The following is a 16860-nucleotide window of genomic DNA, read 5'->3' as shown; positions in this document are numbered from 1 at the left end:
TATATATTGCTGATATTATTGTCCTGGGTGCTGAGCATTGTGGTGTTAAACTGAACTTTTGTGTAGAAATGGATTCAGTGTCATATGCAAAGGAAGCACTGTCTTTAGACAAAATTTTGCTGTAGCCAGCCTCTTGCCAAGCTTATTCAAATCAGTAATCCGCGTGACCGGTATGCATGCATTTGAAGCCTGCGAGGTGCCGCTAAAACTTCCACCGTTTGAACAGAAACTAAAACAGAAAAAGTAAATCAAAAGGCGCACATAGCAATAGCATAGCGCACTGTATATATCCTATTTCAGTGACAGAGAAAGATAAAATGAGAGAGAGGGAGATAGTCCTCTCCACACCATTAGGGATGCTGAATACTGAAGTCCTTCTTCAATTCTAATTTTCTAAGCTTTGAAGGAGCCGGTGGTTGGATGTGGGCTGCCTCTCAGAGCATGTCTTCGGTTCCACTGAGCACACAGTAGCTTAGGGATCAGCCTGTGTCTCTGACAGGAATGTGTGCCACTGAGTGTTGGCCTGTCCGCTGAACAGAGCTGCGAGCCTCAGATCAGTGGCATTGGCTGGCCTACGGGTTGTTCTTTATGGCTGTGTCGCTGAGTGGCTGGCTCTCTGCTGTGCACACGGCAGCCCTCCAGATGGATGCTGGGACAGCGGAGGCCACAGGGCTGAAAATCCCATCAAGCAGCAGTTCCAGCCCCTTGCACTGAGAAGATGAAGCGCACCGGCACACCAGGGGACACAGGCCAAACCCTTCTGCACCTCCATCACCCTCTCCCTCTCCCTCCCCCCCCAACCCCAATCCCTTCATGTTCCTCTTTCCTTCCTCCCTTCATCCCTCTGTTCCCCTTTTTTCTTCCTTTTACAGGAGAAGACTGCATGCCCAACCAGCCAGAATATGGAGTGTGGCCCTTGGGGTCTATGGCCCTTGCTTGTTAAATAAAGGAGCTGACTGGCTGATTGATAGACCCTCAGCAGTGCCTGCACCTCACATGTTTCCCAGTTCGCTGCCTCATATATGAATCCTTTGCTGGTCAGGCCTGCGTTAGCATTTGTTAAATGCAGTATTTGATGGATGGCACCAATTTTCCTCCAAAACCTAGATGAGCCACCTAAGCACCTTTCCCACTCCCCTGGTTTCTTCTCAGGTAAAGCCCATGAGCGTGAGGGGACATAAGTGTGCTAAAACAGTATCAATCAAACAAACTTGTGCAAGGCTGCAGCGGCGACTCAGTGTTTCAATAACGCATACGTTCTGCCGTGCTAGACAATTCATTCCACCTCTTACCCCCACCGTGGCACAGAGGAGGTGCCCTGTCGGCTGTCTTCACCTAACTCCTTAATTAGACAATTCTGTCACTATTTTCTTACATATATTACACAATAATTCATTACAGTATACTAAAACATAGGAATATTCCATTAAGAGCTTAATGTATTTTTCAGAACATTGCTAAAATGCTATTTATCAATACTGTGAAGCTAAAGGTGTTGTCAGTTGTTTGTTTTACATGATCAATGGTTATTCGTCTATCAGCTATTGATTCAGTGCGTAACACAAATCCCAAAGAAAGCAGAAAAAAAGGAAGTGCCATGAAGTATATTAACTTATTAAAGTTATTCAATACATAATTGGTCTTGCACGCTGTGCTCTACTATCACATCAACCCTCAAGCTGACAAATCTTGCTATCAGCACTGACTATGTCCCTGTAATGCCAGAGGCATGCTCTGAAATCGACAAAGGCTGCAGAGGAGTGTCAGCCTGATGCAGTGCATCGAACAGACAGGTGAAAAAGATAAACAGATGCGAGACCAGTCTCTGGGGTGTTGGGTTCATTTGTTACCTAGCGAGGACAGACATATTCCTGTCAGACAAGCCGTGGCAACACCAGATGCGAGGTCATTCTAGTTACGGAGAGAAAATCTTGGGTTAAGGACAAAGATTCTCACTTCACACAAGAGATGGCCATGAGGTTTTATTTCCCCTGTGGTCATCTACGATAAATGCTCATTCCACATTTAGCTCCAAGGAGCCAGAACGCTTTTTTAATAAAAGTGAGGCTTATTTGTCACTGTCACCTCCACAGTTCGGTTACTATGGGTGATCTGACAATAATTCAGACAAAGTGCGTTCACCTAAAATTATTTTTGTGAATGAGTGACCTTATTTAGAAATGTATAAAACATACGATTCATTAATTACTTTTTTTTGTAGTGGTTAATTAACAGTAAGTCGAATAATAACATTTCAGCAATATATGCAAACATTTCTGAGGGGAAAAGACAATTTTCCAACTTAATTGTATTTCGTGTAATGTCCTTGTTGCCAGATTTTCTCAACAACTGGATGTAATAACCCAAGGAATGTCTAACATTTTATAAGTATTAGGTTTTTCTGTGAGAGAGATGTTTTTGATTTAATACACAGAGCGCAATCTATAATGAATAGTATGTGCTTTGCTGCGTAGGACAGAGAGCAGACACACTCACTGAAGTCTTATAGAGGATATGGGAAGGTACTTGAGACACACTGGCTCCTAACCAGAACAACTGGCGTCTCTCCTCTGCAGATGGACACACAGGTGGGCTCACAGGTGGAGAAGGAAGAGGGGGAGGGCTCTGCCAGTTTTGTGTCCTTCTCGTTGTATGTGTGCGCGCACGTCTGCTCATGTGTGCAAACGCTTGTGTGTGTGTGTGTGCGTGTGTATAGGTGCAACATCTGGACCATGGTCCACTGACATGTCAGCAAAAGGTATCATCAGTGAAGCTACACTGCACCCTTCTGGGCAACCGCAGCAGCACATGGCCTAAACAGTCTTCACGTCTAGGTTCGTTTTTACTGTCGGAAGAAACTTGATTAAAAGCTCTTAAGAGAGCTTGTTTTATTTAAATCTGTTTCCTTTTGTTTTTAACACATTAAAATACAGTGAACAACAACATTTAAGTATCTTTAAAAATATATAAACACACAGCTTTTGGAAACCTTAAAAGGTATGTTTCCATACACTGAACTAAGTCTTAAGATAATTCATTAAACTGGTATTTCTTCTGCATACAAGCATCTCCACTTCTAATCCTTTTCCAACCTTTCTCCCAGAAATCTCTCAGTTGGTCCTAAAGCTCCTAAAGATCTTACATAAATTATTGTTCAGTCTATGAAAAGATAGGCACAGCCAAACAATATGATTGTAGAAAGAACACTGACAAATAATATTGATCCGGGGAGCGCACAGACAGCTAATCAATGAATGTATGTCCTCCCTGCACAGGCTGCAAGTCCAGATCAATTTTGAAGACAGATGAGACATTGGCAAATAAAGCGAAGTAGTTCTGAAGCATATCCCGCTGTTGTGAAATGGAATAAATTCCCAAAACATATGAAAGATCGACTCTAGCTATGAGGAATGGAGATGCCAGACTGTTTGAACTCAGAAAGAGCAGTCGTGTTTTATGCCGTAATTGTAATAAATATTGTGGCTTCTATCTCACAGTGTAGTAAGTTTATCTTTCTTATTCTTGGTGTCTAGTCATACACTTTTATATCACTTGCTCTCTGGCCTCACATCATGAACCACCTGATGATTTATTGATCTGAACACAGCCTCCAAATAACCCGCAGAATGGTTTCATCACCTTGTCATTATTGCCCCATGATGAGCAGGTTTCAAAAAGTTGGAAAAGTCCCTCAAGGGTGTCTCTTTCAATATTGAACTGATCAGCACATTAGTTTTCATGTATTGCAGACTTAAAAGAGGTTATAGGTTGTTACTGGCTTGCTGATTGCATGGTCAGCTTACTGACCTAAATTTCACATTATTTTTCTTCCATGCTTGTATCCTTAAGATTTTATTTATTTTGTGTGTAAAAAGTCAGACGGGCATTGTTGGGGGATTAAAAACAACTGTCAGGTATATCTAACAATTTAATATTGATTTTTTTTTTTCATGCAAAAGGTCTTCAAGCACAAAATATGACAAGCCTGGATTCTTTAAAGCATTAGTGTGCAAGTTTGCACCACCTTTCTTCAACACAGCCTGAAGTCTTTCAGCTAAACTTTCTGGTAAGCAGTCTTCAGAAATAGTTCTCCATACTTCTCAAAGGACATTCAAAGCTCTTCTTTGGATGTCGGCTGCCTTTTGTTCTGTTTTCTGTCAAAATTATTCCACACTGCGTCAAAATGTTGATGTTTGGGCTCTAGGGAGGACAATTAATCTATCCAGGTATGCTTTTACTGTACTGTCAGTGTGTTTGGGATCATTGTCAAGTTTTTAGCTGCTGCCAATTAGATACCTTCCAGATGGTGTTGCATGGTGGATCAAAATCTGGCAGTACTTTTCTGCATCAGTTTTGCCAAGATCCTGAGACCACTGGATGAACTGCAGTCCAAAACCATGACAGAGCAGTTATTCTGTTGTTGCTCAGAAGACACTAACTGCTGTACATCTTCTGACCTACTCCATACATACTGACAATTTGAACTGAAAATTTCATATTGTGATCCATCAGTGCATCAGACTCGCTGCCCCTGGTTTTCAGCCCAGTTTTTGTGTAATTTACCATGCCTCGGCCTTTTCTCTGTGTTCCACTTGCTTAAGGATGGGTTCTTGACAACCCCCCTTAAACTGAGACCATTTCTGATGAGCCTTCAGAAAAAAGTAGATGGATCAATTGAAAGGCCAGATGCATCTCTCATGTCATGTGTAAGGTCTGGATTCTTTTCCTATTTCTTAAGAACATGATTTTTAGACACTCTGCTGTAATTTTTTAGGCCAGTTGCTTCTTTTTTTCTTGTTGCAAAAAATGTATTTTATGCCTGTCGGCCTGTGTTATCTTTGGCATTTTTCATATATTCAACAAATTCTGTTTTTCTGCAACAAGCTGTAGCAACAAAGTGCCTAAAGATACAATTTAGAAAAAGGTTTTGTTTTTCGGTTCATGCCAAGTTGTCTGTGTAGTGAACACTGGTGCATCCCTTGAGTTATGTGCTTTTTTTGTGCTTGAATGATTATAAGTCAGAATTATAAGAATCAAGTGGCTTAACAAACAAAAATATATTCCAGTGAAAAACAGTCACAAGGACTGGACTGAAACCAAGTCTGAGGGATAAATGAGGGATGGCTCAAGACTTTTACACAGTGCTGTACATTCATACAAACTGGCATTGGATATGCTGCCCTTTCGCATTGGGGAAGAAGAAACCTTCAGTCAAAGATTCAGCTTTCAGTCTTGTTATGTGGCAAGATGGTCTTAGACAGAAATAGCCTTAGAGATTGGCTTGGCCCAGATGCTAAGTGAGACCTGCTATAAATAGGTAGAACAGCTGTGATGTCAAAAGGCAAAAACAAAATTCAGTGGATGTCAACATAGAAGCTACATTTCAAATGGCAAAAGTTCAGCATGAACCCATAATAGGTCAAAAACAGAAACCATGAGAATATTTAAATTAATCCACAGGAAGTCAAAAAGGGACATCATTAAAGTTGATTTATCCATTTATTCAATTTTAAAAGGATTTTGAATTTATGTCAAAATTTAAAACAAATGACAATGAAACAGACAAAACCAATAACACGGTTGGGTTCTTGGATAGCCTTTGATATGCCAGTCAGAGGAATATGTTACTTAACGTATTCTAGTTTGACGAGAAGATCAATATCTGTTGCACCTCTTGATAATAGCATACATGATATTACATACTGTACTTTGATCTATAACTGTGGTGGAGGGAAAAATAAATAAATGGACATTTGTAGCTACATAGTGAAAAAAATGATAGAAAAGCCTGAGGAGCAAAGACATCGTGTTCTGCAACATTAACGTTACACTTCAACCCATTTACACATCACAAATATTACCTCACAATCAATACATTCCCATTTCCAGAAAAGTTCAGATGTTGTGTAATATTTATATAACTACAAGATACATTTATATAAAATTGCGCCTTGTGAGTTGTATACATCTTTTTTTAAATTAACAGTTGAGCAATAGTTTTAAGCAACTTCTTTTATCAACCCCGTTTCTTGAACTCAGAAGACCAAATGATGATGCAAATTAAAAGCAAAATGTTTTGTCTTTGTTTTCCCCTGACACATAATTTCAGCTGCTCAAAACCTTGGTCTCCAGTATAGGCAGGCCAGTTTAGCACCAGGACTCTCCATGATCTTACTGAAATAGCCAAGGCCTTCCCTTAAAATAATATTAATAAAATAAAAATAAAAGCCATACATTGCCCAGAAAACTGTGTGCAGTGTTCAGCATTGAGTAAAATGTCATTTAAACTGTGCCCTGCTAATAGGCAAATGAGTACAATTTTGACTGGCAAGAACACAGGACAGGTTTCACTTGTCTTCATTCATTTTAAATGAAAAAAAAGTAGTGATGTGTGTGGATCTTGCTTAATATTTTTTCTTCTTCCTTGAATAGCAGAGATAATGTGCATTAACTGATACAATAACAATGTTTTTGGTCTAGTTAGTTTAAAGAAGTGTCATTCTACCACCTCCAATTAAATATGGGCCTGAAGTAATTAGCAAATAGTAACATTCTCTTCTTTTATTCTCTTTACTCTGTATTGACATTTCTTTTAAAATAGGGCTGTGATAAATGCATTTAAAAAAAAAAAATCTAATAATCACTTTGCAAATAATTATTAATAACAGGGCACATCACTGCCGTTTAATTAATCAAACAAACCAAGATTACAAATAAAATCATTGTAGCATTACAAGTGATTATTAAATTACACTAAATTTACAACACCTATCATTTTAATTTTTTTAAATTATACCAAAAAAATGCTACAGAACTGCTTATTATTTTGGACGTGGCAAACACTGCATAAGACATGAAAGTATTACTGCCTTTTTAGCTGCATACAAGCTTAGCCAAGATCATTAAAAGAACTGCGAGATACTTCAGACGGCCTGAGAAAACCATTACCTGAGTCAGAAAGGACAACAATCAAAGCTTAATAAAAAGGAGTCTCGTTCTTGTCTAAGAGTACTTACATGACTCGGTGTTGCATTAGTGAGAGCTGTGCACTTTGTAATGATTAAACCTCAAGCACTGATTCTAATGAATGAAGCATTAAAGATAACTTCCTGAGAAGTATCCAATAACGACACCCCTTCAGTCATCCTCCCACCACAGTCTGTTTGGCTTAAGCTGAAATTCAAAGTGCTGCGAGGCTCAAATAACAACTTTATAGCATTCACTGGCAATTAAGCTTAACTTCTTTCACAGTTAGTAAATCCCCTTTTTAACAAATGTCTCAAGTATGTGGCTTTAAGCAACACAGATAGTTTTAAAAATCTTACAGACACACATAAAAATATGCTTAACTAATGAGTTTTAAAACATACCTTCGTTACTGTAAAATAATAAGTGGTTTGGCACATTAGTCTTGCTAGATCTGGTAAGACAAGTAGCTTATGGTGGCCATTGTTGGCTAATATTGCAAGCATACAAACATAAAAGATCGGTGTCTATCACATTTTACCATTTACAAGATTAATTCTGCCAGACACCAGAAGTTATACGATTTCAGTTTAAATGACACTAAGCTATGATTCATTATACCATAAAATACTAAAGACAATGTTGTAATTATTGGTTTAAATCAAACTGGGGAGAAAAAAAAAATCAGCGATGATGAGGTTTTAAATGTTTTTGAGTGACAATGTTCACATTTGTAAAGTAATGTGCTGTTAAAATTTTAATTTCTATAAAAATATTTTAAAAAAAAACATTTTTTCCCCCACAAATCTGTCCATATAACATCCATCCACCCATCCATCGATCGATAAAAGGACTTGTGAAGCTTGTCCCACAAGCAAATCGGAGCGTAAAATAATCAAGACTGTTATTTACCTGCTGCTACACCCAAAGAAAATAGGCAATTTCATCCAGGTCTACAGGATAGTCTGTGAGGTGCAATGGTTCCTTGATATCAAATCTCTCCCCCTTGTAGCTTCTCCAATGGCCAGCTGGGAGGTAGATGTCTCTCTCTTGCTTTCCAGGCTCTAAAACTGGGGCTACCATGAGGTCATCCCCAATCAGGAACTGGGAGTCAATTTTATAGGCTGTCTCATCACCTGTGGCAATCCACCACACTGGTCGTATGATTGGGTCCCCAGTGCTCAGCACCTCGCTGGCCAGCTCCAGGACCCTTGGTGCCACAAGACTTTCATGGAGGGCGGTGTATTTCCGAGCAATTTCAACTACATCATCGCCGTACTCCCACGGTGGAATAGAAAACTGCATAGAGGGCATGAAGGCTGACAGCTCCAACCAGCGGATATAAAGTTCTCGGTCAGGTAATCCACGATTTCCATATGTGCGGTTCACATGCGCATTCCCTCCAATCATATCTGGTAAAATGAACTGGTAGCCCAGAATGCTGATGGTGAGCACTGCAGGAATAACAGATTTGAGACCCAACTCATAGCCCCAAACTGAGTCTCTGTCAATTGGTCTGAAAAAGCAGGATATGTTCTGGGACTGGTAACCACTGCGCGCCTCAGCTCTGTCATTGTACAGGCTTGCCATTTCTGTGTAACGTCTTGTGAAAATACTCGGGTCCCGAATGGATTCCAAAGTCTTAAATTTCCATGGTAAGTAGTTAGCCTCTCCTGCCTCAAATTTAAAAGAGGACACCCCATACCTGGATCGCAGTGAACGTAACTGGGAGGCAAACCAATCACGGGTTTCAGGGTTTGTGAAATCCAAGATGCCACCAATGCCATTCCACCAACGCACTAAGGCTGACAGTTGGCCTGTAGGTTCTCGGACAAACAATCCCCTCTCCACACAGGTATGGAAGTTTTCTGAATCATGATTAACAAAAGGGTGAATCCAGAGAGACACCATAAAATCATCTGACTTCAGCTTATGAAACATAGCAGAGGCATTGGGGAACTTAACTGGGTCAAACTCAAAGTCCCCATAGTGGCGGGAATAGCCATCATCTAGTTCCATTTGGCTACAATTGAAGTTATACTTGCGAATGTTCGCAGCATATGTCAAAAGCTTTTCTTGGTCAATGTCAGTTTTATGTAATGCCCATGTTGACCAACTGGGATGGCGAAACATAACTTCGGCAGGCACTTTGTTTGGCTTGTTAAAGTATCTGCGGACCATGTACTTGTGTATGGATGTTACATCCGATCCCACACAAACTCTGTAGCTAAGTTCCGCACATGGCATCTCCCCTGGGTTTGGCTTAAAGGAACTATCATTATACCGTGCTTGGAAGTACATGGTCTTCTCTGTGTCATTCCAACCCAAATGGAAGGGCACAGAGTTATTGATCTTGATGGCAGTGGCATTAGATGAAATCCAGTAACTCTCTAAAATTCCACCAAACTCATCACGATTTGAGTAGATGTCACTAGTAACAAATGGTTTTGGAGCCTGTTGGCCAGAAATAGAAATAGGCCAGTGTTGAACTGCTGACACTGCGCCTCCATACCAGTGTGCAAACTTGTATGTCATTGCATGCTCTACGGGAATATCAGGAACCACTTCCTCCCAGCGCACACGGTAGCATTGGACAGTATCCTTGGGCCGTACTGTCTCAATGAAAAAAATCAGTTTTCTGTCTGTGGTGCGGACGCAGCTCAGAATCTCACCTTCTTTAGAGCAGGAATCTAAATCAAGGGTTCCTGACCTGTCAAGATTCAAAAATAATTATATGCATTATCTCTTTACACAAATCTCACATTTCGGTTAAATGACAAAAAGTTCAGCACATATTTAAAATAAAGGATTTGTACATCTAAAGGTCTCATTTTTTCTGCATATGGAAACTTAAATAGCAAAAAAATAAATAAAATAAATTGAAATACCAACCTGAAATCCATTCTGAAAACGATAGACCCTCCCTGGTTTCGGATGATGTAGCCATCTTTATTCAGATCCAGCAGCTCAGTCTTAAGCAGTTCTGCTTTGCGTAAAGAGGCTATGTAGTAAGACCACGCAGTCACAGCTGCAATCACCAGCACTAGCCCGATTATTCCAGCTCCAACTAAGGGTCGAGTGTCCTTGCTGAGTTTCTGCTTGGGGATAACATCTGTAATTGTGCCCCCCGCTCCACCTGGAACCACTTGGTACATGTTTGTGCTGTTCAATGTGCAAATTCCAAAGTAGCTTTTCCACAGATCATCAATATGTTTTACAGGAAACCTCTTCTGTTTGACACTTGGAAGCTTGTCACATCTGTTTTTCTTCCTGCCATGACAACGATATACCAGTCTTTAAAAAAAATAAAAAATTGGTGACAATGCAATATTTGTAGATTTTATATTAACACAGTATTTTGAGGAAATCAAACTTCAATTACTATTTTGATTCTTTATAAGAAAAATGAGCAGGGGTTTTAGTGCATTCATGTTTCTTTCAGTAGCAAACAGTCAGACTATACCAATGAAACTATCAAAGGACCTCCAGGAAAACAACCCCAGCCCCATCGGTGCTCTCAGTCCTTGTTTCCCTGTCAGTTCAAAGCCTCCACTACATTTCCTGGGTTGTCTTACATGCTCTGCATTGCTGAACAAAGTGATTTCACAGCACTTAAAGGTATTAGGCTGTCAGAATGTAAACTTTAAAGATGTGTTTGAGATTTAACCAAACAAATCTACTGCCAATTACCCATAAAAAAAAATAAGTAGATGTTCCCAGCAGTAATTCTAACCTATGAGTTCAAAATTGAAAGAATACTCATTTGTATGTAAGGAGGCACAGAAGCAGAAAAGGGGATTTGGGCCTTAAACCTCTGCCAATGTCAGGAAGGAAAGTAAAGAATACTAAACATTGTGTTCTATCAAGCCCAACAAACCAAAACTCCAAGTAACCCACACATCATTCGGTGCAAGTTTGACAGCAGAGTAAACAAGTCTAACAAAAAGAAAACAGACAGAGATCCATTTGTAGTGCACCTCCCAGCGAAGGGAAGGCAGAAACTCTTATGGGTAAACTAATTAATGGCTGATGTTAGTTATTGTGGCTTTAACTAATCAGAGGAGATCTGATAAGAATGCACAGCCGATCTAGCGGAGTTCAGTCCTCTCCAACTCAGCTACATGCTCACTAGTCCTAACTACACTTGATGCTCATGCTCTGCCCTGGCAGCAGAGGTCGATAATAAACAAATGCTGGCTATTAATTAGCAATCTAATTGACTGATTCTGTGTTCAACCAGCCCTGGTATAGATTTCCCCCAACAGCAGTAGTGATAACATAAGCCTATCATTAATTAACAGAGAACTAACTGCTGGTAGCTCTGAGATTCAATCAAGCTGCTGGACCCAGTTAGGAAATTTACCAAGAAAGTCAGAAGATGATTTACCATTTCTAGGAGTTATTTCTTCTTTATTGTAATGGAAAACTACAAGGGTGGGTTAAAGAAATTAACCTATGACAGTTTGTGATTTGATATTGATCATATCAGGCTGAAACCAACACTTTGTTCAACATTAATAGTTTTTTTTCCACCAAGAAGTACCTAATTTTTTCATCCACACAATCCTGGAAAACTGTGCAAGAGGCCACAGTGACATCTTTCCATTTCTTACAAATATGCATGTGTGTGTAGACCAAATGATTTTTGCTTAGTTTTATGGAGCTAAAATTTAAAAAAAAAAAATGTGGCCAATCCTTCCTGCTCCAGTTTCAACGGCTTCTCACAAACAAACTCAAAGTTTTCAAGTACAGCATGTTCTTCTTCTAAAAGCTTTACACTGCATTTTTTTTGTTTAAGGTATTATCAAGAGGGCTCATATGCACCATTTCAGCTGATTCACTATCTACCATCACATGGAGGAAAAACAAACAGTGAAGTGCTGATAAAATCAGAGCAGCCATATGAGAAAGAAACCCTCCATCAGTCTAAATCTAAGCTCGTGCATGTGTGCAAAATTGACTGTTGTGTGCTGTGGAGTTTTTGCTTATATATCTGTCTCTTATTAACTGCATAAATCGTGCACTACAGACAACAACAGCGCATTTCTAAGCATGTCTGTCGATGTATAGAGAGCAGTCGTTGGTTTTGCGACTTAGTAGGTGGTACGAGAAAGAAGAAAAATAACACGTAATCCATGTGCACTATAATTTTCGCTCACACTTGTTGCCCTTTTCTCTTCGGTTTGTTAGATTTTAAATTACATTTATAGTTTATTTTTGTTTTTTTTGCCTACCGATCAGCAGCAGTCCCCCCGTCGACTCAAAGTACAACTTGTTTGCTTCTGTTCACACAAACAGCCCGTGAAAGGAATCAAAGCGTGCTGCTGGGTCTCCGCCCTGCACACGTCCATAAACGCCTGGGAAATGTAGTTCAGCAGAAAAGCAGCGCTCTGTGTTTTCTCATTCTGCTGCGCATGTGACAGTGTTGCATGCAAATTACGCAATACTTCACAAAGAACCCGATGAACCTAAAAGTCACCAAAAAAGTGCAGTGTATACAGAGGTGAGGAGTTGATCCTTAACAAAGAGAGGGTAATGCTTCCTTTATTTGCATCGATAGTGACACTCTTTCACTGCATTTGCTCTGGTAGTTGAAGACGGCATCATACTGTATCATTGTACTGATTCCCTTTTAAAGATTGACACACGTTTTCCTCAGAAGATTAAAATTACAAAAACTCACGTACAGCACCTTAGGGCCTCAGAGCCTCATTTGATCGTCAAAATCATCCCATGAGAAGATCTTTGGTACCGATTGAGCACTTAACTGCAAAAGTTTCCTTGCATTACACAATGAGATAACAGCTGTGCTTGTACTCTACATGATTCACTCTTACACCTTGTCTCACTGGGTTAATTAACAGAGAATTAAGGAAAAGTTAACAATTGCTGGAGAGTAGCCTCAGGCTCTCCGTGGACCTCTTCGGGTCACCATCTTGGAAACCAGAGCTCTAATAATCCTAATAAAGGCTTTCAGACACAAACTCTGGGTGTATGATGTAGTGTCCAGCTTGGTAGGGCTTCACCACATGGAAACAGCTGTAGCAACCACTGCTGAGGAACCAAAAGAGAGAAAAAAGATTATCAGCAGCTATTATTAAATGCACCAAAACAAAAAGGGGGATATATTTCAATATATCACATTCGACTAAATAATCACCTGTTATCCCGGCTGCTGTTAGAACAGCACCTCTGGTATTTTGTCTGTACAAAGCTGCAAGGAGCTGCAGGAGTTTGGGCTCTTGTTTGAAGCGGAGCAGCTGTATTTTGCCTGTTCGAAAGAAGAAGAAAAAACAGTTTTTTAATAGAATTACTAGGTTATCAATCAATAATGTTCATCAGCCCTGAGACCATAAGAGCAGGCCAAAGGTTATTTGCCTACCTGAGCTGTTGTGTTGAATGTGGATGGACATGCTTTTGATAACCCAGTCTGCTGTGAAGAGAATCACTCTAAATCACTGAGTATTTATCTCTGGTCTGTTGATGGAATATACAGAATATATTTACCTTTGTGGGCTCTTCAAAGCAGTGCTGAGGTGGATGTCAGTGCTTGGGGAAGGCTCGGTCAGTTGTAGTTTCTGCAGTTTATCAGCAGAGGGCATGGCTTGTACTGTTGATGGGTTGACAGGGGGCATGTGTTGTGTTTTGTCGGTTGTATTTAGATAGCTGTCAGAACAAGTTGCAACAGGACCGTGAAATGAAAAATGTCTGACAGGGGGGAAAAGAGGGCGGCCGAAGTCCACAGGGGGCAAGGGATGAAGAAGTGCATGGGTTGACCTATTGTTTGACTGAAGGCTCCTGGGAAACAGAAAGTCCTTGAGAGGCAAAGAACAAATGGGACACATACATGTAAATTTTCTTAACTCTATTCATCCTTGCATGAATAAATAAGCACGGAGAAATTCCTGCATAATAGATAGGATACAGCTGTTATGATTCACAGAAAAAGGTGCCCAACCAGTCAATTAGTAGGACACTTTTTTAATATAGCCAAACAAAATACAATGCATAGAGCAGTAGGTATAATTGCCTCAGATAATCCTGTCTGCCTGAAATGAGCTATATTTTTCAGATTTTCTGAATCACCCAGGGTGATATAGTATAACTTCTAATTTTGGAGACAAATTTGAAAAAAAGAATAAAGAAATTCCAAAATTTCAAACAGTCACTCCGGCCTTTCATTCACACAGATCACGTAGGCAGTATTGAAAGCTGTGTGTCTTACCGCCCGGGGCTGAGGGTTGTTCCTACGGTGGGCAGAGGTCGGTCGAAGTTGAGCTCTTTTCACTGTGCCTGGAGATCTGAACTGTTCATTGTACACTGTGATGTATAGTTGGGGAACCATCTTCACTGACTGCCTTACTTACTTTTCCACTGCTTACATCCAGATCAGTCTGCCTGAATGGAGCATGCAGCATCACTCACCTCCCCCTGACACCTGCTAACTCCACCCCTTCCCCGAAAACAGTGTACCTCCTCTTTGTATTACCTTTGTCTGTGTGTTTGTTTGTTTGGAAATATTGTCTAATATTTATGGGGGTTTATTGTTCCTGGAGTGTGATTACCACCTATTTCACTGTCATATTTATATATTATTTATTCTATATTTATATAACAACATGACATTTCTCTTGCATCAGTAGTTATAAATCCTGCATGAAACCCTGTCAACCTCCAAACTGATAAAACTTTTTGTTTAACCTGGAGCTATTCTGATTAATGTACTCTGTTGGAAGGAAAGCAGATTAAGGGCATCCTTGCTGAAGCAGAAAAACTCTTTGTGCTACCTGAGCACTCGGCCACTAATCCTCCTTAGCTGCAAGCCCCCTGCAGAGACACACATACCTGGGGTCAGAGCCCATGACCTATTTCCCTCCCAGGGGCCTTTACAAATAAGCCAACACTGATCTCCAACACTTCTGGCCGTTCAGCTGCCTCGTAGTTAAAATAAACTCAGCGCTATCAGATCAGCAGAAAAGGAGTGAAACAGCAGAGAAATGGGGCTTCTAAAAATCTTCACCACCACCACAACCACCACCACCCAGTGTCACCTCTGTTCACTGTCAGCTTGCCACATAAGCATTAATAATTTACCAAGCGCTGTAGGGTGCCTTTGTGTCTCCAGCGCTCTCACTGACTTATCTGTGACAGGAACTGGCTGTTCATCTAGTGAAGCGGTTGGGGCCTCGTTTGACAGCCATGTTAAGCCCAGTCAAATCCACGCGAACAGATGCAGAGCAGAGGATATGGGGAATCATAGTAATGATCTGGCAGGAGTGTCCTTCACAGGAGCTCAAATCAGATCCAGGGCTGTGCGTTCCCAGCTTTGATACAGTTTTCATACAGCTTGAAACAACTTCTTTATTTCGTTTCATTTTGTTTCAAACGGCACATTCGGAGCCTGTTAATGTAAGTAATTTTCACAGTTAAGTGACTTCAAGTGTAATGAAAGGTACAAACATCTTTTAAAAAACAAACAAACAAACAAACAAAAAATTTACATTTCAAAGTAAATTCCCACTTTATATGAGATGCATGTGATCATGCAAAGAGGCTTCCTGCTGCACACCCGGCAAATGTCCAACATGTGCAGAGCTGACTTCAAAGCGCTTGTCATGGAGTCGGTGGTCGTAGTCGTAGTGGATTCAGTGGTGCTTAGTTTTAACTGCTGCTTTTAGTTTTGTGTAGAGAAAACCGAAATTCTGTTAAAAGAGAAAGAATAGGTTATTTTAACCTGGTAGTGCTTTTAGACTACGCAGAATGACGAATAAACAGTGCTGTAGCTGCACTGTCTACAGTTCCTTGTAAACAGTGCAGTTACATGGAAATATGGAATACAGTATGATTAGATAATATAATATGGACGTCAAAGAGTGCATTAACACACCTGGATTGCGTAGTAAACAATACCCAGGTAAGCAGCAATGCAGCCTCCCAGGAACAGATCAAAGGCTGCAGGCTTCACTCTGAATTAAAAAAATGCACATTAGAGTTTAATGGCTAATTAAATTTAACATATACACTAAAATTTAAAAACAGATATAATAATACCAATATCGACCTGTACATGACTATTGGTTGGCTCATTTGATCAAAGAAGGTAATATCAGGATCCCTGCAGGAAGAAATGTTGTTGATCATTATTATTGTTGTCGTGGTATGACCGATTGGATTGAAAAGATGTGCTTTCTAATCAGATAGCTGTATTTTTTACCTCTTGTCCTGTCGGAAGGTGTGTCTGTGGACTTGCTGCAGATAGCGCTTGAATTCGTGCTCCAGTGAGTTGACCAGCAAGATATGACTGGGTTCCTTATCCAGCAGCTGAGTAGCCCGAGGGACTGATGTCAGGAAGGACATCAAACTGGAGATACGACTGTCCTGAATGTCCTGAATTACAGATTTGGATGTGGGTTTTGCAGAGGGGAAAAAAGAAATCACACAAAACTCAGCTTCTACTCTGCATGCATCAGTTCTTATGATTTAAAAAATAGACTCTGTTTAGACTTTTTCAGTTACATGTAGATATAAATCTTTAAGAAATGACATTAAAACATGTTTGAATAAATAACCTCAGTGATCCATCCCTAACCTTCAGATGATCATGAGGAATAAGCTGCTGAAAGACTCAAACACTGTGTCATGTCTCTAAACTAACACCAGAGGTCAGCACTTCTCTGTACATACCAATCAAAATAACTGGGAACTTACCAGCTGGCCCTTGAAAACTTGCACATCCTTTGGTGAACCCTTGTGAAAAATAAACACACAGTTATGACACATTAACGTGGCTATTTTAAAGCAATGCTGACGTAATGAAATTTTTTTATTATATTTTCAGTATGCTGTGTTTTCATGCATTCAGTCACCTTGTCAGAGAGATTGTACATGTAGCGG

At 40.1% G+C, this 16860-nt stretch overlaps 1 protein-coding gene across 2 annotated transcripts; it reads right to left on the bottom strand.

Moving 5' to 3' along the window:
• Nucleotides 1–5480: 5480 nt before the first annotated feature.
• On the bottom strand, nt 5481–12617 carry myorg (myogenesis regulating glycosidase (putative)). Of its 2 annotated transcripts, none has more exons than XM_040029093.1 (3): nt 12201–12617; nt 9859–10260; nt 5481–9676 (listed from the first exon to the last, which is right to left on the bottom strand). In XM_040029093.1, the coding sequence occupies exons 2-3, from the start codon at nt 10119–10121 to the stop codon at nt 7885–7887; spliced, it is 2055 nt and encodes a 684-aa protein (XP_039885027.1). In that variant the 5' UTR covers nt 10122–10260; nt 12201–12617; the 3' UTR covers nt 5481–7884. The 2 variants fall into 2 exon arrangements, with proteins under 2 accessions (XP_039885027.1, XP_039885026.1); XM_040029092.1 differs by having other exon boundaries at nt 9859–10236.
• Nucleotides 12618–16860: the final 4243 nt, after the last annotated feature.

This window comes from Simochromis diagramma, unplaced genomic scaffold (assembly GCF_900408965.1).
Source record: "Simochromis diagramma unplaced genomic scaffold, fSimDia1.1 OVJJ01000483.1, whole genome shotgun sequence".
NCBI classification, from domain to species: domain Eukaryota; kingdom Metazoa; phylum Chordata; class Actinopteri; order Cichliformes; family Cichlidae; genus Simochromis; species Simochromis diagramma.
The sequence above is the reverse complement of the archived record's forward strand: the minus strand, read 5'-3'. Positions and strand labels throughout refer to the sequence as shown.